General features: G+C 41.4%; 6 protein-coding genes across 6 annotated transcripts; 3 read left to right on the forward strand and 3 right to left on the reverse strand.

The window, feature by feature from the left end:
- Positions 1–4654: 4654 nt before the first annotated feature.
- On the forward strand, positions 4655–6307 carry CHS5 (Chs5p; the record flags this gene model as incomplete). The annotated part of the gene is made up of 1 exon (XM_018880103.1): positions 4655–6307. The coding sequence occupies one exon, from the start codon at positions 4655–4657 to the stop codon at positions 6305–6307; it is 1653 nt and encodes a 550-aa protein (XP_018737955.1).
- A 314-nt stretch (positions 6308–6621) lies between these two features.
- VMA7 (H(+)-transporting V1 sector ATPase subunit F) lies at positions 6622–6879 on the reverse strand (the record flags this gene model as incomplete). The annotated part of the gene is made up of 1 exon (XM_018880104.1): positions 6622–6879. One exon carries the CDS (start codon positions 6877–6879, stop codon positions 6622–6624), a length of 258 nt encoding a protein of 85 aa, XP_018737956.1.
- Positions 6880–9988: 3109 nt separating this feature from the next.
- On the forward strand, positions 9989–10846 carry AWJ20_3108 (uncharacterized protein; the record flags this gene model as incomplete). Its single annotated transcript, XM_018880105.1, has 1 exon — positions 9989–10846. One exon carries the CDS (start codon positions 9989–9991, stop codon positions 10844–10846), a length of 858 nt encoding a protein of 285 aa, XP_018737957.1.
- Positions 10847–10949: 103 nt separating this feature from the next.
- STE12 (homeodomain family transcription factor STE12) lies at positions 10950–12761 on the reverse strand (the record flags this gene model as incomplete). The annotated part of the gene is made up of 1 exon (XM_018880106.1): positions 10950–12761. One exon carries the CDS (start codon positions 12759–12761, stop codon positions 10950–10952), a length of 1812 nt encoding a protein of 603 aa, XP_018737958.1.
- Positions 12762–18804: 6043 nt separating this feature from the next.
- AWJ20_3110 (uncharacterized protein) lies at positions 18805–19722 on the reverse strand (the record flags this gene model as incomplete). Its single annotated transcript, XM_018880108.1, has 1 exon — positions 18805–19722. One exon carries the CDS (start codon positions 19720–19722, stop codon positions 18805–18807), a length of 918 nt encoding a protein of 305 aa, XP_018737959.1.
- Positions 19723–21796: 2074 nt separating this feature from the next.
- On the forward strand, positions 21797–24730 carry CHO2 (phosphatidylethanolamine N-methyltransferase; the record flags this gene model as incomplete). Its single annotated transcript, XM_018880109.1, has 1 exon — positions 21797–24730. The coding sequence occupies one exon, from the start codon at positions 21797–21799 to the stop codon at positions 24728–24730; it is 2934 nt and encodes a 977-aa protein (XP_018737960.1).
- Positions 24731–24815: the final 85 nt, after the last annotated feature.

Here is a 24815-nt window from a genome sequence, read left to right on the forward strand (position 1 = left end):
TCAATTGAAAACATACAAGTTTTTTCTTCATAACTATAGATTTTTGGGCGAGATGGTCGAGTTGGCTCGGGTGATGTGAGCCAGTAGAATATACTGTACAGGTGCGTACATGATCAAGCTTCCGACTGTTTCCTGTTGCTGAGGAGAACGAAGTTTACTACTGGTAGGAAACCGTTGAATTTTTTTTTTGCTTCTCAGATAATCTGTGTTTATATTTTGTTTATATACTATTACGAGCGCAGTCAACAAACAACTCATCCCTCTCACATAATATTTCGCTTGTTAATTGCCTATATCATATCATAGTTTGAGGGTCGTAGAACTTGGAGGTGGTTCTGGCTTGAAAATCCGAAAAGCGTAATAGTGAAATCAACATTGAGTTCAAGACTCGGTGTAAGTAGCCTACGTGAATTTTAAAGTGAAAGTGAAATACATTAGCGCTCTCGGGTACCTTATTCCAAGCGGGTATTGTCGGTTTAAAATCGTCTTATTTATAAAGAGCCCAACCCTGGCCATTGGCTGTGCTATTTAATTGCAACCCTAGATTCCACCAATTTGTATCATACTATCGCAGTTAAAGGGTGATCAATTAAATCAACAGAGGGTCGAATTACAAGCTGCTCCCCTTTTGGAAAATACTTCAATACAGCCCTCATTCGAGCCTGCTGAGTTCTTTGGTACTAGTGCAGTTCTACTGAGTACCTGAAGCAAGCAGCTCATCGACTGATCGACAGTAACCAATACTCGGGATAATTTCCTTATCGCATATCATCACCACACGTTGGGAGTACGAAGAGGTGAACGCGTAAATAAACTGATCACCTCTCCTACGCCTGTTAAAAGTTTGGGACTAGGATCAAATTCCCAATTAAAAATTTCATTCAATTCGAATTAGTTTCAGAAAACGAAAATTCTACTTTCTATTAGGATATTAGCAACAAATCTGACTGGACGTAGGCATCCCTCTGACAGCTGCTGCCAGTTTTGCTATTTGAACGTTTTTTCTGCACATATTTATTAAAGAGTGCAGCTGATAAGTGCAGCCAGTTTTCACGTTTCGAAAAGGAAATCTCCATCCTAAATCTGGCAACTATTAAACTTGGCTGCTTGATACTAGTCTTTGTATTGAAAGCATAAGGGGCGTCGTTTAGTACCGCTTTCTGAACTGATCAGCCATATTATCTAGTTCAAACTCCTAAAGTTCTCAAGTTCGTTAGGCTCACATTCCACAGATAGATTATCATCTCCGTTTGGGCTCCAGCATACAGGGCAGGTGCATATACTGGTTAAATTGATAGTTTGTCAAACAGTGGGTACGGTACATTCCAAGACGAAAGTCTAAGCTAACAATAAGATTTCTCCAAAGTATTAGTAGTTGAAGCATAAGGATAAAAGTCCACCGTTTCGTCTCTACAGAAATTATAATCACAAAACAATTATCAGGTTCAATTGGAAGATCAAAAATAATTCAAATTCAGCCAATCTGGTTCTGTAGCTGAATTTTTTGATTTTAATATTATTGGCAGTGTTTCCTTTTTTGCGATATTACTCGGCGACAACACCTCGGCGGTCATAATCTCTAATTAGTAATTTGATTTGACCTATCTCCGAGACTATCAGATTTTCAAATACTGCGGAGAAGAGAGTATAGAGCTGGGAGTGGATCTGTTACCCCTCTGCATCTTGATATTTGGCTGCTGCTTTTTAAAAAAGAACTGCCAGCTGGCATAACTAGCCGACCGACCAGCTTGATTATTTGAGACTTCAGCTGTTTTACCCGCTTTTGCATATACACTGACTTGCATACTCCCAAAAGCCACCACGGCGCGATTCATTCACCAGATTTCTCGCGTCTTAGCTGCTTCGCGTCACAGATCCTGACTTGCTTTTCTTTTTCTTACAGGTGCACATTCAAGCAGATAATCTCAGAAAGGCAAAAACCAAAACCCCCTTTAAATATTGTTTTTTCCGATCTGGCAGTGACTTGAGTCGGTGTCTAACGCCTTGACCAGCTTTTGAGATAGGATTATACATTGGATCAAACAAATAAAACCACAAGGTTCAGCTTTCGATTTGATATTTTGCTTTTTGATACTGTCTGAGAAGAGCAGACTATAATCGTCATCTGAGTTTTGAGGCTCGTTACATTTCATTTCAAGTCATTCATTTTCACAGCTTCCTGGCTTCTTGACCTTCGTTTATTCTTTCATTTGTTTACTTTTTTTTCTTGATTTTAAATTTCACATTGTCTAGAAAGTTTGATATTTTGTTCGCTCATCGGCTTTTTATTTAATTTTTCAATTTGTTATAACTTTTTTTCCTCCCAAAATGTCGGGTGCCACAACTGCCCAACGCAGTGCCACAACGTAAGTATTCAATGGTTCATTGATCCTGTTGGTCCATTTGGGGTTGTTAAGAGAGTTTGAGGTATTGCCTATTCGATCTACTAGTCAGGAAGTCTATCATTCGTCAATGGTATCCTGTTCTAGTATGTGTTACCTAATGATTTTTCATTCCAAATAACTAACTTTCGTAGTCCCCCAAGAAGACCGGGAAGGCCACCCAAGGTACTTGGAGAAAAGAACCAGAATCTTACATTCATTATTGATGAGACTACTAGCACAACATCTGCCGAGAGTCAGACCACTACCTTGGTGAGAACAACTCCATCGAAGAAGACTGCTGGCCGACGTAAGAGCAAGGTATCGGATGAGGCCAGTAGTCCTGATGCCACAGAGAACTCATTGCCATCACTGGGAATGTACACTTCTTCTCCAATTGAATCCCCATTGACCAACCGTAAACGGCGCCGACAAGCTAACGACAATCGGAATGTTGCTATGTTTGAAGACTTGGCCTCATCTCCTTTACGGGGAAGGGTGAATTATCATGAGACTAATACTAGCGCTGTCAATGATGCTCGTGGTTCTCTTGATGCTATTCCCTCTTCACCAATTTTCTCTGCTTTGAGTGAAGACGACGCTAATATTAAGGTTAATGTTGACGTTTTCAGCCCAGAGTCATCTAATATAGGGGTGGATCCGGGAATGTTTTTCCAACAAAAGCAAAAGGTCCCTGAACTACCCATGTATCCTACCTTGTTTGAGACAGCTGTCAAGCGTTCAATCACTCCTTCATCATTACCAGATGTATCTTCCTCATTAGGTTTGAAGCGCTCTTTTTCGACGCTGTCTGAACCTGATACGGATCTTCATTCTGCACTCAACTTCATTACCAATGCACCCACTAGCTTGGACAGCTCTCTGCTTTACGCTTGTGCCAATGTGCCAAACTCTTCTCGGAAAAAAGTGCGCCTTGTCATCAAAAATGGCCGAGCAGAATTATTTATTCCCCCTTCACGCGAGTCAAATAGTCAAATTGCATCTCAACTTTCTCCGTCTCCAGAAATCGGTAATGTGGTCTCCAGATGGACCAGTGAAACCGACAGCGAGTCTGAACTGGAATCAGACTCGGCTTCCGATTTTCACAAATATGGCATACTAAACAAAAAGGTGTCTAAATCAGATGCTGTTGCGGCTTTTGCTCGTACCATTGCTAGAAGCAATGCCAAGTCAGGCCACAAATTAAAGGGTGGCAGAAAGTATCGTCACCATAAACACTCATCATCAAGAGCAAGTGGTTCACGTTCTGGCACTAGCATTGGTGTCAATCCTAGTCATATCTCACCATCTACTCTTCGCTACATCAATTCTACAACCTCGACGGTATCTCCAGCTAGTTTTGATGGATCTCCTCTGTCGTTTTTCCTTGACAGTCAGAAATATCAAAACACCTTGAAGACCGGATTTGCTGTCCCAGTGAGATGTGTGTCACCTCCATCATCGCCTAACTTTTACGATACTGAGCTTGTTTCTTCTGATGCTGCAACCCCACCTGGATCAGTTATGCTACTCGACGACATTGTACTTGGGTCCTATGGTACTGGTATGACACCATATCTGCCCACTCGCAGCTAGCCGATACAAAAGTTTCAGCTAAGCATTATATATTATCTATTCATCTCATAATTGCATTTATCTCTATCTACTTTACGGCCCCTATCTTAGTCTCATATCAAGCTACACTAATAACATCTTTGTCCTGTTATTTCAATACCTTGGAACAGAAATAAACCCCTACGATTAACTCTTAAGGATTAGGGTCACGTTTGGTGTTAATTGTAGAATATTAATAAATATTTCAACAAGTTTATCTTATGCAATATTTTTAATAGATAATAAGATACTATTTCAAGTAAGCTTTGAATTGTTTTCTTGCTGAGATGAAGCCAAAGTATTTGTTTACAGTTTCCCAATTTCACCAATTCTAGTGGCCGAGAGCATTTTCTAGGACAGTGACGAGAACACCGTAAGGAAATCTCCCATTCCCACTTTAAAAACACATCAGACAACTTCCAAAACACATCGAAATCGTGAAACAGTCATAAACCCATTAATTATATTGGACTTATCAATATTTCACAGGAATTGAGCTAATTTATAGAATTGTTCGTGACATTCTGGACTGCGATGATCTACAGCCGCGTGTTAGTACACTTGGTACGTGAGACAATGCGTTGTCGTTTCGTTAATCAGTTGTCAATTGTCAACAAACGAAGAACAAGACCAGTTTGGGGCATTTATAGCACGCTACAATGGTCAAAGTATCTCTCACAGTAGGAAAATTAGATGCGTCACTTGCTCTTCTTCTTACTGAGGACCATCACTTAATTGAATTTCCCACTCTTTTGTTACCACCTGATGTCGAGGCTGGTTCTATAATCACAATTTCATGTGATAAGGATAGTAAACTGGAAGAAAACGATAGGAAAGTCTTTCAAACCATTCAAGAACAAATTGTATCAGAATTTGCATTGCGTAAGCCAAGTCCGCCTAATTTGAAGATTAAGAATGTTACACAGACAAGTTTAGTTTTAGAGTGGGATCCGATAGACGTGGCTACTGCCGATATTATCTCATTAACTCTTTACAAAAACGGTTCTAGATTTGGTGCCATTCCTACACCATTGAAAAGAACTGGAACTAAACTTTCTGGTCTGGCTATTGATAGCAGCTATACCTTCCATTTGGTCCTGAAAACAACGGCAGGTACCTTCGAGTCCGAAAAGGTGGCTGTTAAAACCCACAAGATGACAGATTTGTCAGGTATAACTGTATGCGTTGGGTCATTAGATGGTAGTGAAATTAGTAGAGCAGACTTAGAGGAAACAGCAGAGAAGATTGGGGCTAAGCCGTTACAGGATTCAGTAAAACTTGACACTACTCATTTTATCTGCACTCAACCCGAGGGTGCACAATGCAAGAGAGCACAAGATTTGAATATCCCTGTGGTTAGACCAGAGTGGTTGAAGGCGTGTGAATCTGAGAGAAGATTAGTCGGTGTAAGGGCATACTATCTTAATGCTGATCCCAAGTTGCGGCCGCCTACTTTCCAAAGATCTCGAGCTACTTCTCAAGCAACGATAGCATCTGGCCCCAACTCACCAGCAGTTAATGGAGGAACTCCTCCTGCTTCACGTGAAAAGACTATTCCAGAAGTCGTTCAGAATGACAGGACAACTACTCAGAACTCTAATGTTCCCACTGTGCATGTGACAGCGCCTGAAGATAATGCAGAGTCATCTGAAGCTGTTACAAAGGACAACTTACCCGAAGATGAAAGTTCAGCACCTGAGCCGTCGTCAAGTGAAATCCCCCTGGATGAGGGAGCTCATGAAGAAGAACCAGCTGCTCATGGTACAGAGGAAAGTACTTCCGAAAATGTAGACCCCAAAGTAGAAGATTCCAGCCCAGCTCCTGTTGAAGACCATTCCGTTAACAAAGAAGCAGCTGACGAAGAAATTGTTGCATCTGAACCTTCTCAGGAAGTAGAAAATAGACAGCGGGTGGAAACCAGTGAGGAGGATAGTACTGCACAGGTTGTTACAGAAGATTCCACTGAAAAGGAGGATCAGAAAGAAGAAGCATCAGCGAGTAATGCTTCTTCTGTAGAGGCTGTAAATGAACCCTCAGAAACAAGGGAAGAAGTACCCGACAAGGAGCAGAAAGCCTCAGCTGAAAGTTCACACGACAATGATCTGGAATCAACTCCAAATGAGACTGTAACTAGTGAAGTAGCTCAGGAGGATGACGAGGATGATGATGATGATCAAGAGGAATTAAATGCTAATTCTGAATCTGTAGACACTTCTGCTTCAAAAAAGAAAAAGAACAAAAAGAAGAATAACAAGAAGAAAAACAAGAAGAAAGATGACGCCCCTGCCCCATTAGAAGATGTACAATTATAGAACTATGTTATTGATTACAATCTCTAAATAAGGATATATGTATAAATATACCAAAAAACACCTATTCTCCAAAGAGACGTCTGACTCTTCTCAGAACAGAATCCTTTTCTGGGTCATAAGGATGATCCTTGGAAGGAATCTCCAACAGAGCAGGGAAAGCTTGGTTATAACTGTCAACTCTATATCTGATTTTATCAGCAATCTAACCGTTAGTTTACGACCATATCACGCAAATATCATCAGATAAATAAACACCTGGAGACAATGGACCAAGCAAATGGTTTTAGCTATTCAATTGCTATTCACATGCGGTACTAATATTCGTCAGATAAACTTACATGCTGGTTGATAAGAAGAACAGCAATATCTTCTCGGGTGGTGTATTCTTCGAACGCTTTTTCAATCTTTTCAGTTGCAGTTTTAGCATCGACAACTAAGAAGTTCTTCGTTCTTTCGCCATCGTTATCAGAAACATGGCCAATTCCTGCTAATAGTAAACCAGTGACAGAGTCTTCATCGCCAATGACCGCCAGAAAGTTCCTGTCTTTGTACGCCTTGGTAGAACTGGACATCTAAAATAAACGTTAATTTCAATTGACCGTGATCTAAAAATTAGTGAATCATCATGACTGTAATAGAGCAATATAACATTGCTCACTACTGTTTACTTACTGCTGTGATTGAATCCAAATGACTCGAGCGATTCAACTGGCTTCATCAACTACAGATACCCCCGTGCGTGTTGAGTCCTTGATGCTGTACGGCTGTGCAAACAACGAGTAGCAGAAGGCCTAGCCTCGAAGCTCGCTACAGTAATGTAATAGAATAGGGTGGCAGTGCGAGCTAAATCAGAATACGACAATTTCAAAATACAAGTTTCTACTTGTCATATTAACGATATTACCGCGAGATTTTGGAGAAAAGAAACATGCGGTACAAATAATATAAGAACAGAATGTTATCCAAAATTGATGCTTCACGTGATCGACCTACCCATTGTATCAGGAAACCCTACCTCGCCAATAAAGGGAATGATAATAATACTATATGCAACCAGCCAGAAACTAAATTGTTAACTTGACATCATTATGCTACCTAGGATTCAGAACAGGGACTGTCGAGAATACCTTAAAACTTTAGTTGTGCAGCAAAAGTGATTCAGTTAAGCAGGAAGTATTAGAGACGAGCCATCAGCAGACGTCGCTCTGTTACTAACCACTGACTTATACAAGCGAACCAGCCAGCTAGAACTTTGAAACAGAATACGAAACTGTCTCTTTCTTCTGAGATTCCCACCCAACAGAGTAGTATGAATTACTACCATCTTGATTATTTACTTCTAATTGATTTCTAACAAGTGTCTTTCTGGCCCCTCAATCAACCCGGTACGCCCCCGCCAAGGTTAGAAGCATCTTCTTAACATAGACAAGCTCATCTCTGTCTAAGGTAAAACTGTAACTACGTTTGACTCAATAAGTAACTCTGTCGCAGGAAAGAAGTGATGGTCTGAAAACAAAAAAATTTAAAATTTCCGTCAAGACTGGATCTACGGAGATCTGCAACTATATAGTTAGTGCGCCCTAATGCAAGATAAAAAATAACCTTACTTCATGCGATGCACAGCGTGAAATATATTAGGGCTCCTCCCCTATTTGAGTACAGATAAACGTTTCAGGGTTTGAGTCGAGCGTTTCAGGTGATTCTTTTGACTCCGAACTATTTTTCCATCTTGTGAACATTTTTTAACTGAAATAGAATCCATTGATTCAAGCTGCTCGAATTTATAGAATAAAGAAAAAAAAATCCCCCTTCTTTTAAAAAAAGAATGCCTCCCATTCGAGGAAGAAAGCGAAGTATTGCTAGGCACTTCTATCTTGAGCTAACATTCTCGAATCCAGACATTCGACCCACTGATTTCACCGTCAACTCTTTCGCCTGGGATGATGCAGAACAGTCTGATATCACTGCTACCGGAGCAGCCAGTGCAAACGACAGCAGACCAATGAGCCGGAGTTCTACCATGCCACCAAACCCTTCCACAACTTCTAGCAATTATAAAACGGCACCAGACCGGCCACCTGTAGCAGGGTCATCATCATATACAGCAGCCCACAACAGAAGAAAAAGAATAAAAATTGAAACTAACGAACGAGTTTTGTCATCCGGTCCCCCTAGTACTAGATCTGACTCTTTACCTAGTGCGACTTCAGATGAATATATTCCGGTTGTTGATGTGAAACCAAGTGCGCCAATTTCTGATAATATCAGACACAACACAGAAGAATTCTTGTCAGGTCAGCGCAATATGATGATTCCGGGAGACTTGATGCCTCTCTACTCAAGTGGAGAATTTGAATCAGTTGCTACACATCCCGAACAGCAAAATCAACCACCAGTGTCCGACATTCATGATAGATATGTGAGTGAGCAATATACTGAGGCGGAACCACTAGAACAAGAGCATCCGTACGGTCATTCGTCGCAACACATTCCTCACATTCCGCATCCAGAAGGTGAAACTTATGAAACATATGAACAACACCTAGCTTCCATCAAACACGAGCCTGAAGAGCAACAAAGAGTACTTGTGGCACAGGTTCCACAGGTAGCACCAGACTCATCTCCAATTGAAAGCAGACAGCTGGATTTTTCTTCTCAAAGGTTATACCAAACGCCAATTTGGACGAGAAGCGTGGGTCATTTAGCTGGTCTAAATATGAGCAACTTGGAAGCTCTTGACACGTTTACAAATCGAGTTGGTCTACACACTTTTAATTCGAGCCAAGACCAGTACAGTGGACAACCACCCGTGGTTAATAGACAATACATTTCTCAACCTCCGGCAACAGCGCCCTCTCTTCCGCATCAACCACCTTTGCCTTCAGCTTCACTTTCTCAAAGTAGACAACCTGCTCCACTCCAATCCAATTCACATGCTCAAATATCAACAAAATCCCAAGGGCGCATACAAAGTCAAGTTCAAAGTCAGCCACTAGCCACGCCTCAACCTCAACCACAGGCTCAGTCGCAACACTACGTTCCGCAAACATATCCGCAACAGGCCCAATTTCCTCCCCAACATCAACAGCCATCGAGCTCCAAGCAGGCACAAGGAACCACCTTTTTCTATTGCTTACTTTGTAAGCATATTTATTCGTCCAATAATCGCAATAACAATATGAACCGACATTTCTATGATAACCATCTTAGGACTGAAGGCAGACGTTTGAGAGAATATCTACTAAATCTTGCTGATGAATTAGAGCAAAAAGAAAGCGCTAACTCCGGAGTTAGCGAATGATGTAATAGTAATGAAAGCTTCATCTATATCAACGAGTAGTGATGGTGGATTTTTGAAAGACCCTAAGAATCAAAAACACTTGTCTAATAATTAATACACAAATATATTTATGCTAACTAATCCCATTAGGTAAATCTTGAACTATCGTATTATAATCTAGTAATAAATGAAGTCAATAGTATTTTAAAGATTTATTGTTGATTTATCTAGGAGGGCTCGATCGATTGTGAACCATGCAGTCTCGGAGATCTCCGTTCATATCCGATTTGCTAGTAATAATAGTACGGCTTTTATGTACAAAATCTGTCCATGTAAGTACACAATCTCTCGGTCATCTTTGCTTCATTTTTGATTTCGTTTTTGGTGTTATATATGGTATAATGACTTTATTTTCAAAGGCCCCTCGGCAATTGTTAAGTCGATATCTGTATATATCCACTGGGCTTCATAAACAACAAGTGAGATACCTGTCTTGTACGGCTCTTACTGCCAGTGGTCATAGCAAATGGTCAACTATAAAACACGATAAAGCTAAGAATGATGCTTTAAGGAGCAAGATTGCTACTAAATTTGCCAATATGATTGTTGTAGCTGTTCGTGAAGGTGGCAGTGCTGATCCTAATATGAATGTTCGACTAGCTGCTTCAATTGATAACGCATTGAAGCTGAATGTTCCTAAAAAAGTTATTGAAAATGCTATCAAAAGAGGATCAGGTGAATCAGATGGCCCTGGTGAAAAATCCGAAACTGCTTTGTATGAGGGTATTGGCCCTGGTGGTGTGGCTTTCGTAGTGGAGGCTCTTACTGACAATAAGAATCGTACTGCTCAGCAGGTCCGGGCAGCATTTATGAAGTTTTCTGGCACTTTGTCACCAACGCTGTATTTATTTGAGAGACGGGGCTGGATTGAACTTGGCGAGGGCGCAGTGCTTGATGATGAACTATTCGAATTTGTGATTGATCTGGGGGCTGAAGATATTGTTGAAAATGAGACCTCGGGGCTGCTTACCATATACACATCACCCCAGAGCACCAGTAAAGTTGCTTCAGGTATCAAAGATTCGGGAAAATACAAGATCTCCAACATGGGTATTGAGTACTCGGCTAATCCAGATACGTCAGTGGCTGAACTGGACGAAGCTAAAACACAATCTTTGCAAAAGCTCATCTCATCTCTAGAAGATTTAGATGATGTGACCGAAGTCCATTCCAACTATACGGGACCTGATTTTGAGTGAATCTCAAGAAGCGCTACAAGCTTCTTTGTACATATTTAAGATTAATCGTATATATTTTCATTTTCATACATGACATGTCAATGTTTCATAATGATATTTTTGATTAATATCTTTGCCAGTAGTCTACATCCAGTGTAGAATAGCCTGGTCCATAAGCAGTAGTAGCAGCTACAGGGTGAGGGACTGGTTGATAATCTTCGTTACTCGTAAACATAGCATTTCTAATATCCTCACCACTTCCAGCACCGATCATTAAGTCCTGTCCTCCTAATATGTTGTTAATATTTCCACCTCGCTGTGGAGTTCCTCTTCCAATACCATCATCAGGATCCACCCGTTGAATACTAATATCACTAGTTCCAGATTCAGATGGGGTTGGATAATATGCTCTTTCTATACGTTCAATTCTCTCCATTCGTCGAGCCTTTTCCTGGTTTTGGTTGGGGGTGAACTTCCCAATCCGTAATCTAGTACCCGGAGTGTTCAAAGCAGTATGTATAGGTGTTGGAACTACACGGATAGTTTTGGGTCGCATACCAACTCTTAATGGATCTTCCTGATTCTGGCGGAAACCATCGGAGTCATAGTCCATATCGTCCAAAGAATCAGCATGAGCTCTACCATGATTCTGACTGGTATGTCTTTCACTAGTTAACAGCTGTGTTTGGAGCACTCCGTTGGTACCATAAACACCAGTATGTTCAGAAGTGGCACTTTGTCCCTGTTCAGAGTCAAAATGTGCTTGTAGCTCAGTTTGATATGTTTCGAGGTCTGTCTTCCCATCATCATAGACATAATGGCCATTCGGGGGTATAATTGGCTGTGAAAAATGTTGAAAGTTACCTGTGAGGAGCTGTCCTGAGCTCGTGCTGTCATGAAAATAGTCTAGCGGGAAGTCACTTTCAACCTCAGGCTTGACGAGAATGGGTTCTTCAATGGTCGACATCTTGCTTATCAAGCTGTTGTTGGGAAGCGATGTGATTTCTAACGGTGTGTTGACATAAGATGCTTCGGCCATCGCAGAGGCCGCAGCTGCCGCTGCTACCGCTGCCATTGTTGATGATGGAACATTACTAGATGCAGTGATTGCGCTATAATATCCGTCCATCGACGGATAATTCTGTGCTGAAGAGATGGCAACCGAATTTGAGCCGCCATGCTGCAATAAATGGTGACTTTGTTGTATACCTGAAGCCACCTGATTCTGTGACTGTAGGTATATTGGGGCAGGTGCGGTGAAAGGCAATCCCGTAGAATTTGTACCAGCTGTAGATGTAGAGTTTAAAAGATGTTGCTGTGGGTGTTGCTGGAATTCATGCTGTTGGAAATTCAACTGCCTTTTCATGTTCGGGCCAAGTCCATCCAACGTTCCCGAAGGCAAAGGCATACTTCCCATCTCATCTGGGCCTATCTCCATATTTCCAAATGGATACTGGCCCACCAAATAATTCGATGTAGAGGCATCAGCAATAGCAGCGAGCGGCTTTGGAATACCATCTATAATATGGGCAAGTTGGTCGTGAAGGGTCTGAGAACTATCGTATTTAAATGATAGAGCTGGTTCTCCTACTGCTTCGGTAGACGCCTTCTTTCCAGAACTCTCTTTTTTAAGATCCCTTTCTAGTGCATCTAGGAATAGTCTATCGTGACCAACAGAGAACCAGTGAAATACTTTTTGTTTTTTCTGAGTTCTGACACAGTTGTTTTTGTATAAGAAATCAAGAAATGCAGATTTGGGCTCCTCCAATATGGCATCGGATTCACACTTGAGATTCCGTAAATCCGAGAATATACCTTCCTCAAACTTCTTGCGGTTACGGATGACTCTACCAAATGCTTCGAAACGATATGTTAAACATCGTACGATATCTGTTCCCGTAACATAAAAAACATTATTCCAGTAGATGCAGCTCATAACCTCCTCAGTGGGAAGATTATACCGTTTCAGGATCTCTCCTGGCGAGAAGTTTGCAGGTGCGGTTATGAGGAACACCTTTACTAAACAATCAGTTAGAAACTCATCACGAGCACGACTTATTCAAAAATGAACCCAAATATCAAAAAATACTTACGCTTTATGACTTCTTCCAAAATCTTTGCATATTTGGCAGCTAACTCTGGAGATTCTTCTTCATCCATTATGACTTCATGTCTTTCCATACTCCTAACTATACAATTAATAAATAAAGCACCAGGCTATTTTTTTTCTTTATTACTCTGATCGAACAGTTCTATGTCGAACTTGTAACGCCCGCGTTTACAGTTGGAAAAGTTGTTGTCAGTTGGGTGTCTATTTTTATCTTCCCGATCAACAGGAAAGATTTAAAATAATTGGTACTTCGACAGTGAAAGAGTGAAATCAACTACTAGAGCTGAGGTCTGGAGAAGTAATAAAGAAGAAACAAAAAAAATCGAAAGCCACAAAAAAAAAAAGGTTGATAGGATCGTTAAAAGGGTTTTGCACGGAGCTATAGCCTCCTGGTACCACGGAATCCAAATAGATCTTAAGATCTTCAGATCTAGTTCTGGGTAAGGAGAATCGTTGCGATAAACCAATAGCTCGATCTTACAGTTCTGGTGGGGATCAAAACAGAACAGGCTGCTATAGTATGCACCTGTGCGGCAGAATTTGGCGGATAAAAAATGCTCTTTTTGGTAGGGAGTAAAGACCAAGCACAAACGAACGGAAAAAAGACGGTTTGTTAGATCTGATCGTTATAATGGGAAACCGTTAGAGTCAAGACCGCAGATCCACGCTGTTAATGTACGGAACACTTGAATGAATAACTCTGAATTTAATAACGAGCAAAAAGACACAGCTCGAGACAGAGAGTTAGAATTTGTAGTGTTTCTGGTGATGCTTGTGGTGCTTTCTTTCCAGATGCTAAGATAATTCCGTTGTTATGGTTTTAGGACCGATTTAATTGTGTCACTCTTAGCAGCTGATGATTTCCGCCAGAAAAAAATAACAATTTAATTACAGGCAGTCTGTGAGGCAGCAACAAAATTATGAACAGGTGCACTGCAAACGCACTGTATATAATCAGAATTCCTGTAAGAAACAAGCTGGTAATTCGGGAGAAAGAAACTTTCAAGTGAAAAACTCTCACAAAAAACTATTTTTTACCAAAAAAACAAAGTCAAGTTTAGACCAATTTATGAAATGCAGTCAATAGTAGTTATTGGGATCAATTCTCAGTGAGAAGGAGAAGGCTTCCGCTCGTTAGTTTAAATACAAAACATGTTAGCTACAGGGGTATGTGCAGCTGATAGATGGGGTCGCTGTTGTATGTGCAGGCAGCATCTGACATTGCAGTACCTCAGTACCTCTGTAGCAGTGCCTCATTAAGCTGAGGATGAGGTGCGTTTCCAAATGCGACAGATGAGGCTCGGACTCCAGTGCACGGATTCGGAGTTTGTGGTTATGCCGAAAGTTCAAATTTAGCTAAAAACAATAGTCGTCATTTTATCTATGGGTCGTTCAACTATAAGTTGATGCCATTCTATCCGAAAGGGATTTCTCGGAAAAAAAAGTTGCTGGCCAAGATTTCGAAGATTTCGAAGATTTCGTAATTTGTCAGTAGATAATTTTTAGAACCGTATAGAGGGTTCATTGGCTTTTGCCAAAGCAAAAGCTTTCCTATCTAAGCCTTACTATCTAATCTTCTCATGCAACATTAATCTTCTTATGTTTCTTTGATTACTCCCGTCTCCAGCTCTCAGTGATATCCGTTTGCCTAGTCACTTATAGCAGAAGCCGGCTGTAATTCGTTTCGCACATAGTATAACCACCGTCACTATACTCCAAAGCGGCACCTTGTCCGCCTTTCAACCCTCCTGTTCAATTTCTTACCCTCAGTTTAATAGACAAAGATTCCCTAGCTGGGCGCTATTTCTTACCGAGTAGCTGGGAAAAGATGTCTACTTATATAAAGTCTAGTAGATTACCGACCCCATCAAACTTTATTCGAAGAAGTCGAGGCGAGTAATTAACTAGTTGACATTCACCGATTACGCTGTTTACGCTCGTGCGTTTATGCGTTAGTGCTGTATTCACCGACATCCGGTAGTTGAGCGGAAAACTTTACTTTTTCTTGGGGAGCAAAGACTAATAAATTAAGGTTTGAGGTGGAGTGGCACAGGAGCAAAGTTAATCCACTGCCCAAGTTTAAGGGGTTAGCCAGTTTTTGTCTTTTTGTATCATTTTATAATACGAATTGATAAAAAAACGCCAGAACCGACGGCACTTAATGCTCTGCCTTTGGCTATTCCGTTTTTTCTGTAGTTAGAAAATTGTTCATCTAGGAAACTTGCAAGGACTAGCTATGCCAGCTAAAAATATATTTGTTCGACTCTTATTTGGATATAACCATGTCCAGAATATTAGCTGACGCAGACAAAATGCTTGGGTTTAGCGGTGGCTAGCCCACTGGCCGGTTTTTTATTTTTTTATTTTTTTCCAGGGTATATTCATTCATAATTTGTTTTTAGTTCCGTACCCAGGGTTTTCTTTTTGAGTTCCATGCATACTCTTGGATTGATCTTCTGATGCGCCACCTTCTGTGCATACATCAATTGGGATACTCGGGCAAATATGAATGACAGTTCTATGTGAGGCAGCCACAGGTCCTCGATACGGGACAAACAAGTGGGGTGGTGGGCACAGACAGAACTGGTCCTAGTCGTAAGCGGAACGATAGGCTCAACGAGGTGTCTTAAGTCTTACCGCCGAGGAGAAGGGCGCTGAATGTGCTTTACTCCTGGCCCCTATGGTTGTCTAAAAAGCGGCTTTGGCATGCTTCAGAGGTTATCTAGAGGTCTCAGTATTTATCGAAATATACTAGCAACTCAAGTAGATCACGGGAGTGAAGACTAGAATAGGCCGGCTGGTCAACACCTGTACGAACGCTATAACATTTGTGTTGGGGGACAGAGCTCTCTCAGAACCTCATCCAACTGCACCACTTAGCCGCCTCCTTTGAGCTAGCCAGTTGTAATATTCTAATAAGCTTCGATCTAGATCCCATTGGATCTCTGAAATATCTAAGAGCGGAGCTTAGCGCTCGCCTTCTCATTGACTGAGACATTGTTCTCTCGAAAGGACAAGATTAGTCTTCGTATCCGTTCCTGCGTAATCTATGCTGAAACTCTTGCTTGTGGGACTGGTGGGTTATTGCCGGCCATCAAGACAAGTTTGGTTGAGGTCGGGACAACTGGACTGTGTGCTCGACTTAGTTTGTGCAACCTAAAATGAGATATAGTACGAAACAGCACTGGCAAAGGTCCATGCCTGGTACACTATAGAAAGATCACGACATCAACAAAAGTACTAGCTAATTTTATTTCAAACTTGCTGAGTACTTGTTTACGGACATTTTCAAGCAAAAAGGTCAAAGGCCCTTAACGGTTCTGGTAAGAAGACCCGGACCGGAAGGAGTGCTGCTAGAATCTGTCAGGAATAAAAATATTGCATGAACAAGCGGGAATCCTTACCGACTTGTGCTCGGCCATTCATAGCCGAAACGAGTAATTGTAAGTGCTGTTGCAGTAGCGTGCATCAGTATATGCAAGATCTATCAAAGTTCTTTTGACCGTATTTTTTGTTCCTGCGTTTCTCCATGACGATTGACCCCAAAAAAGAAATGCTTTGGACGCCACTACAAAAGACTCGTGGCACCACACTGTGGTGACTAGGAAGATCTAGGGACAAGAGAAAGCTAAAAATATTGACAGTCTAGACGAGTATCTCCATTAGCAATGCCGGTGTAATCGGATTGATCAGGGGGGGTGCAAGACGGGATGATTATAGCACTAATTGTGCATAACTACAGCCCTTGATGGCACATAACAATATATCAAAGATGGTAGATTTTCTATTTATTGGAATACTGACCGTGAAAATGGTGCTCTTTGGATAAGAATTCTCTTGTGTATCTCCGGTAATACCTGTCTAATAGAAGCTAGATATAATTCCTACTTCCACACATACATTACATCACCTGCTGGGAGATATAGGCTCTTGGCAAACTCTAAAGAGCTGGCAATTGCGGCTATGTTAGCGTCCACACTAGGCGCCTACTTGATTCTGCAATATTTCTCCGTTTTATCCTTCTCAACCCCAGGCTAGGTAAACGTTGGGGTCCCAAATGTTCATGTGTAGTTCAAGTATCAGCAAGGCTGATATCGCGACTGGTCTCATAAGTCATCCAGTTTCCGGTCAATGAAGTAGCAAAACTTTTAGATACGCTGTCTTAGCAAAAATAGTGCTAAGTTGGATGCGAGCTAGGGCCAGGAATGTGTTGGTTCACTACTATTAAGACATGTCTCGCCTTCTCTGTTTGCGCAGGAACCGGAGAACATATTAACAAAGAATGATGTATCTAGCCAACAACGGCACTGGTCACGCAAAAAGAGAAATAGCATAATATTGCAATGAATCCATTTGGAAACCAGAATACTACATCAAGAAATGCGGTAGTCCTCTTTGATATAATGACTACTTCACTTTAGGTAGCCGTAGAAATGGTCGGTGTTGAAATACTTATTTAGCTTTATCTTTTAGTAGTAATAATAGCACCAATTCCGAACAAAATTATTTTCTACTGCTTTAGACTAGAATTATTATTATCATGGGGTATATATATATGGATATATTTAAACAAATAAAATATTCCAAAACTTGGGAGGTAATAAAAACTGCGCAATGATAATTAACTTAGCAGCCAGCCATTGAAAATAATATTAACGTTTTTCCGAGGTTTAAGACATATATAGACATATATATAAATCCTCTGATTATTAGCTCTCAAGAGGAATTTTGTATAATATTGTTAAACTACCGATTTCCCCGTCAGTCCTTTCAATAGGCTGGGATGGTATGATCTTAATTATGTACGTATATTAGATAGACGTCGCGCATCGATGGTGTTCTCAAACCTACACTTGGCTCACTTGGATACATATTTACCCTTGCAAGTGATCTACTTTCTAATCCTGCTACCTGCTACCTGCTACAATATCTGACCTACATACTTCGGACAAATATAGATTGGGATTTAACCGTGACAGGTGAACCTGACAGACAGGGCGACAGGGGGTTGTATAAGCCTAGGCTATCTAATCCACCAATCATGCATTAACGCCGTGCATGCTATCAACAATTACAGTTACCCTGCCCTCCTATCTCTAAGTAGATGTCTAGCACTACAACTAGCTAGAGCTGAGGTTCGAGACCATAAGGAGAGTACACAACACGACTATAATTTTTGCCTTGAAGATAAGCATGAAACCAGTCGTAGGGGTAAGTTATATTCAATCGATTCGATAGCGATGGTCTGAGTAGATAGAGACTGAATATTCATCTCGGCATTCCTGTGCTCAACATAATTCCCAAGTAGATCGGAAGCCATAGAGTCTAATACTAATACTTACAGGCCTCTGGAGCATGGTTCTGTACCATTCTCTCAGTATTTGCCGTTGTTATTCTGAGTGCAATCGGTCTGTTATTCCATGCCGAACATGAGTCCATGGTAGGAAGCATTACCGATCCTAAAGATGGAAAAGCGTAAGTACATATCTGGCTCTTTATGTTCAAGCTATAAAGCTTGTCAACCTTCTCAATGGATTTCGCCCAGATGCTTGAGCAGGAATACTTCCTAAACAGCGGGATCAATTTTTTGTGTATGTTTCTAACTATCAAAGTGTGGCCAAGACGGTTTTCGGAGCAGTCTTTGTGTACCTCTTGTTTTTTGTCTTCTGCGGATTCCAAGTAGTGTTACATAAACGACAGAGTCGGATACAGCTGTAGACATCTGTTGTGTTAGCATTGTAAAAACTGATAATAATAATAATAATGATAATAATATATATACAAGTGATCAGGCCTTGACCTATGCGGTGCTGAGACCATGCAAGGCGGAGTTTGTTTTTTTGATATTACCTGGAGTGAATAGACTTGGTCAACAGAAGATTTTGTTGTACACATGTTCAGAATGAGCACGTACAAGTGGAGGGATAAGTCGAGCCAATTGTGAATTCGGGATTAACCAGAGAATGAGATGTGTATAGGAAAACAACAGAATGTCCAACCGTCCGAGATCAGTACCACCATTGAGGTCGCCAAATATCGCCTGAGACTTATTCTTGGATAAGAGACTCTCAAACACAGCTAAACATTCCTCAGCGCGGTCAAACACATCTGCTAATATATTGCTGTTCAGAGAATAGCCAGTGATGCGTGCTCGATATGAATTAGCTTCAGCGGTTAGCTCAGGATATTGCGGCTCCAGTTCTTGAATTAAACGGTAATTGACTTGATTGGATATAACCGAAAGTATCTGTGTCGGTAATTCTTTGCGTTCTTCTTCTAGAATATAAATAGATTCTTTGATAGCCAAATGTCGTGGATCCAGCATAGAAACTATCCAACAGCTCCGCAACCAGGTGTCTATTAAAGAACAATATACTTCTTCATTTGATGAAGAATTTCCCTTATCTTGGAGGTATTTTACCCTGCCAACTGGCTCGGATTTTGTGGATTGTGGTTTGATGTTGTTGATTTTATGACTGTTCTCAACAATAAAAGGCAGGGAATCCGTCGGCGATACGTGAACAGAAGACGCCGAGATAGTAATTTTATCAGATTCTGTTTTGTTTTGTTTATTTCTCAATTGAATCCAACTTTGTACCTCTAAACAATGGGGATCAGTACAAAGTCCATTTTCAGCGATGTTGTAAACGTAAACATGTGTCAGACCTTTTGATACTGCCATGCCAGCATCGTTACCATTTAATGGCAACTTCGTGGGTTCGTTAACCTTTAGAGGAAAACTATCAAATACCTTTCGTACAGGTTCGGGTATAGTCCAAATTGACATTATCTTAGCTGGGCTCTTTGGCAGTACCTTACCTAACAACTCTTTTCAAAACTCGGCGTACTGCACACTGCATATAATGGAATTTTCAAATTGCCGTCGATAAATGCATTCAGGCCCAAAATTAGCCCTGCATAGTATGACGCATGTCAAGTCCAGCTTGATTCCCAATGACAGTCTGGCTTTTTTCATACTTTTTTGAAAAAGACCCATGAAAAAAATAAAAGGAGGTCATGGATTTTCAATCTGCCACATTGCTTGTATCGTGTGTTGCGTGTTGCTCGGATTTCTTTTTCTCATTTCTTCCGATGGTCTCATCTGTTGGATCACTTGGAGATCCGAGGAAGTTTAAACTTGATGTACAATGAACTACACTATTTCGAACGAAACGAACGACCCCAAGGTTGTGAATTTTCCCAGCACCGTGAAGGCAGAGCCGATTACAGGAGAGTATGCAGACAAGACAACGTTTTTGTCGTTCAAATGGAAACTGTCGAGCCGAGTATCTTTCATGCAACAATTGGGCTCTGATTGGATATAACAGATGAGTCTGGCAAATCCAGAAAGCTATATGTAACATTCTAAACATGGCTGTATTAGAATTTCAGATAATTTCGGATTTGGCCCTGATGACAGTGTACAGAACTCCTAGTCACAAGGCCCCAGATGAAAGGTCATAATGGTATAATTTGAGGAGCGGGGGGAGGGGGGGCATACGCCCTGTTGATCTAGGGTGACTCTAAGTACATGTGGATCTACTACCCCGAACAATCTGGGTATAAATTTTAGCGAGAAGGGCGATGAGTTCGACTTTGGATTTTGTTCTCCACCTTACGACGTTGATCTGGCCAACGTTCTTTGCAGATATCTCCCAATTTGCTCATGTCGATCGATTTAGAATGCAGGTGTAGCTTCCATTGATACGCTGTGCCTTGCCTCTATTTGGCCAGATTGTGGGCAAATCCTAAACTTTAAAATGATAGTCCAACGTATCAGGCGGTTCGTTGGTCGACGAAGGGCGTTCTCATGTATTGCCAAGTCGCAACAGCAAAAAAATACATAAGTGGGCTCGCCGTTGGAGAAGCGCCAGAGATTGCTAAAATGGGATGTTCTTTGCAGAAGCAAAAATGGGGAGTGGTGGACCGCTGCTAAATATTAAGCCGTGGCTTTTTAATTACTATGGCTGGTTCACAAGAAGTATACTCTATCGGAATCGGAACTTCTTCTTGGCATTACATTACACTAGAGCTGCATTTACACATCTGATCTCTGAAGGCGTAGAAGATGCATGCTACCGAAGTAAATGGCTTAAGCTAGGGCACGAGCGGGGTTGATGCCAACTGATATGACCCTACTGTAGCTCTCCGTCCAGATGAGATGAATTGCGTTAGAGTGAGTGGATCTTAGCTGTCCATCGAAACTCTGTGAGAATGAAAGAACCAACTTTACAAAACCTAAGCTCATAAAAAACTTAGTCCATGCGTTTTGGGGGTCTGTGCACATTAATGTTCATTTATTCTGGTCCCGAATTTTGCCGATACATACGTCCCGGAACAGGGGCAGTAGTCGTTCCGAATGCCCCTGTTCCGAATTGTTGGCTAATCTGGCAAATGACAGCTGTTGGGTGAGATCTGCAAAACGTCACATATCAAAGTATTCGCACGTGACCTCAAATTGTAGAGGTAAAACAGGCTGCCTAATCCTGAAAATTTGTAAAGAAACTTGAAAACTTTCATCCTGAGATACCCCATGGGAACTTGGGGTCTTGGTTTGATCGAGATAGAACGTCTTCCTACCTACAAGACCGTTAGCTAAGCGCCGCGGGCCGCATTTACTGAGGCTTTTTAGCTTGATATGTGCATGTTGAATACATAATTGTGCATGGAGCAGCGGGGATTAATGTAGCATGTGAAACTTCGAACAAACGAACAGATCAAGATACTTAAGGAAAGAACAGCGAGACTTGACTTCTATCAGCACTCTAACAAAAGGACTGAGATTGGCTCGAGGACAGTAGCCGTTAAAAGTTTATCACTGATATTCCGCTCTTGGAAATTGTGTTGATATACTGACCGACATGAGTGGAAACCTTGGTTCCGAGACCAGCCAGATAGTGGCAGATTCCCACGCAGGGGTCGATGACTCGCCTCAATTAACGAAGAGAAATGTTGGAGCAAAGAAAGATACTGAGCCCCAAAATAAAACGAAATCTGATAAATTAAATGGTAGTTCAACGATCTCTTTGTCTGAAGAAGAAAAAAAACCTCTGTCTTCACAGATCTATGGCCGAACGCCTTCTGGTCAAGTATTTCCCGTTCCCGAGACTCATGATATGGTTCGTAACCTACTGGACCCTAGATTAAAGAAGTCATTATCTGAATTGGCCATTGTATCGATTCTGTTGTCCTATGTGGTTCTTTACTTCTGGCTTCCAGCCAAGGCACGCCCCTGGGTCTTCTTCTTCATGTTTGCTTTCTGGAGAGCTGCTTATAATGCTGGTATCGGTTGGCTACTCTCTGAACAGTCAAATCATAAGACTTTGACTCGATGGGCTCAAGATTTAAATCTATTCGACAAAGAGAAAAGCGGTAATTCCACTCTTCATCAATTGATTAAACGAGATTTGTCTGTGAAATTTACCAATGATCCCGTTTATGACTTCTACAAGGTCCCTCTCGAATACAACACCTGGTTGGTGTTTCGTAACTTCGTTGATCTCGTATTGATGAGTGATTTTACCTGTTATATGTTGCTGGCATTCAGCTGTGCATCTTCTACGAGTCATTCGTGGATTGTAGTAATTGGTAGATGGACGGCCGGAATAATTCTGTTCCTGTTCAATCTGTGGGTGAAATTGGATGCTCATAGAGTTGTTAAAGACTATGCCTGGTATTGGGGTGACTTCTTCTTCCTTGAAGATGTCAATCTTACATTTGACGGTGTATTTGAAATGGCCCCTCACCCTATGTACTCAATTGGATATGCTGGTTTCTATGGAATCTCACTTATGGCAGCATCGTATACTCTTTTCTTTGCTTCTGTATTAGCGCATGCTGCTCAGTTTGCATTTCTGATTATTGTGGAAAACCCACACATTGAGAAAACTTACAATCCGCCTGTTCCAGTTGCGAAACGAGACGGAACTCGCCGTAGTTCTCGCAAATCAAGAACCAGCATCAATGGAAGTGGAAATATCACTACCGGGATCGACAGTGCTTCTCTTCCTGCTACTGCTATTGAAGATGACCACGATGTAAACTCTGCCTCTGCCAATCATCATGTTGTTAGTGAAGAGGATCTGTATTCTAAACCACGTTCGAAGGCTCTCCTTGTGTTCTACGAGTTTAATATAACACGATCGTCTGATATTTTACTCGTTCTTCTCACATTATATGCTTCTTCATTGTACTTCACTCCCAACAACTACTTCTGGTACACTGTCACATTTACATCGGCTTTATTCTGGCGATTGTTCCATAATGCTGGTTTGGGATATCTCCTTCGTAAACAGAGTGAGAGCAAGTATTGGACCCGTATTTTCCTCAAGTTTGGTCTGACTCCTCTGGATGCCTATGAGCAATGGCAGGTTATATACAACTTCAGTACAGTTATGTCATATGTTAGTTTTATTGTTGTTTGCCTTCGTCAGTGGTCCTCGCCAGTTGACATCCCGTTCTGGCCTTTCAGATATATCCTCGGTATTATGCTTATCATCCTACAAATGTGGACTTCGTTTTCTATTTACGAATCTCTAGGAGAGTATGGTTGGTTTTTTGGGGACTTTTTCTATACAAAGCTATCTCAAAAGTTGACCTACTCGGGTATTTACAGATATCTCAATAACCCCGAGAGACTATTTGGCATTGCAGGAGTATGGGGTATGGCTCTTCTTTCTAACTCATCTTCTGTGACGTTTTTGGCCTTCATTTGGACCTTTGGCGGTATTGCATTTATCAGATTTGTGGAACAACCACATATGCAAAAGTTATATGGTAGTCAAATCAGGCGTGAGGCAGGTGTTACCAAAACCATTCGACAGGCTACTAAACTGGCAGCTCCACAATTTGAAAGTAGAGTTAACCATTTCCAGGGTTCATTCGATAAGGTTATTTCAGATACAAAGCTAGCAGTTGAAGGATTCCTAAATCAAGCAAAGCCCCGTATCTCGGGCGTAAAGGGTGTCGTTGAAGATACAAAAGTTTTACTGAAGCAATATCCTGCTAGAATGACCATTGTACGTGTCTCCGATGACATTCATGTGGATACCTCTTTGTATTCATTAACTATATCTGGCGCCACCGGTGGATTAAATCATATTCCCGGATCTTCCAGTATTAATCAAGACAACAATCCTATTGCCCGGTTTGAGTATGGTACACCGCTAACGGTCTCGTGGACTGCCGACCCTAAACATTCAAATAAAGATTGGATCGGCTTGTATCGTCTGACTGACAATACCCATCCAGAAGTCACTCGTGTTTCGAGTGCCGGTAGATGGTCTGCCGTGGACAAGTCCGGCTATTTGGACCACACAGATTCTATTATAGAGGACAATTTCGATCACGGTAAGGTGGTTTTCTCTGGCAATACGCTGTTCTGGCAGAAGGGCGTCTATGAGTTCAGATATCACCATGATGGTAAGCATAATGTTATGGCATGCTCTCCACCTTTCGAAATTGTGGCTACTCCGGAGTCAATTGTAGATGATGGCGATGGTGGAAATAGTATCGAACGTACTGCTGAAGGTTTGTTAAAGCTTGTGAGAAGATGCTATGAAGACAGTAATCTCGAGGCGCCTGAAGATATCGATGATAGTTTGATGTTGACAGATAACTCACCTGTCGTGGCTAGAATTGCCTATGGAATCAAGGAAGTATATGGTGTTGAACTGGCTCCAGCTGTTATAGTTGCTGACGATGATGTGCGCGAGTTGGCTACCAGATTGCGCAAAGTCAATATTGCTTTGCGCCCGTTCGTCACAGCTACTTCATCACCTCCATCTGAGCCATGATTTATAGTAAGTTTACGTATAGGGTCTTCCCAAAACTGCATAGATGACTGCGAATTATAGAGTGTGCCTGGGAATCTACTTGGGC

This window comes from Sugiyamaella lignohabitans, chromosome B (assembly GCF_001640025.1).
Source record: "Sugiyamaella lignohabitans strain CBS 10342 chromosome B, complete sequence".
NCBI lineage: Eukaryota > Fungi > Ascomycota > Dipodascomycetes > Dipodascales > Trichomonascaceae > Sugiyamaella > Sugiyamaella lignohabitans.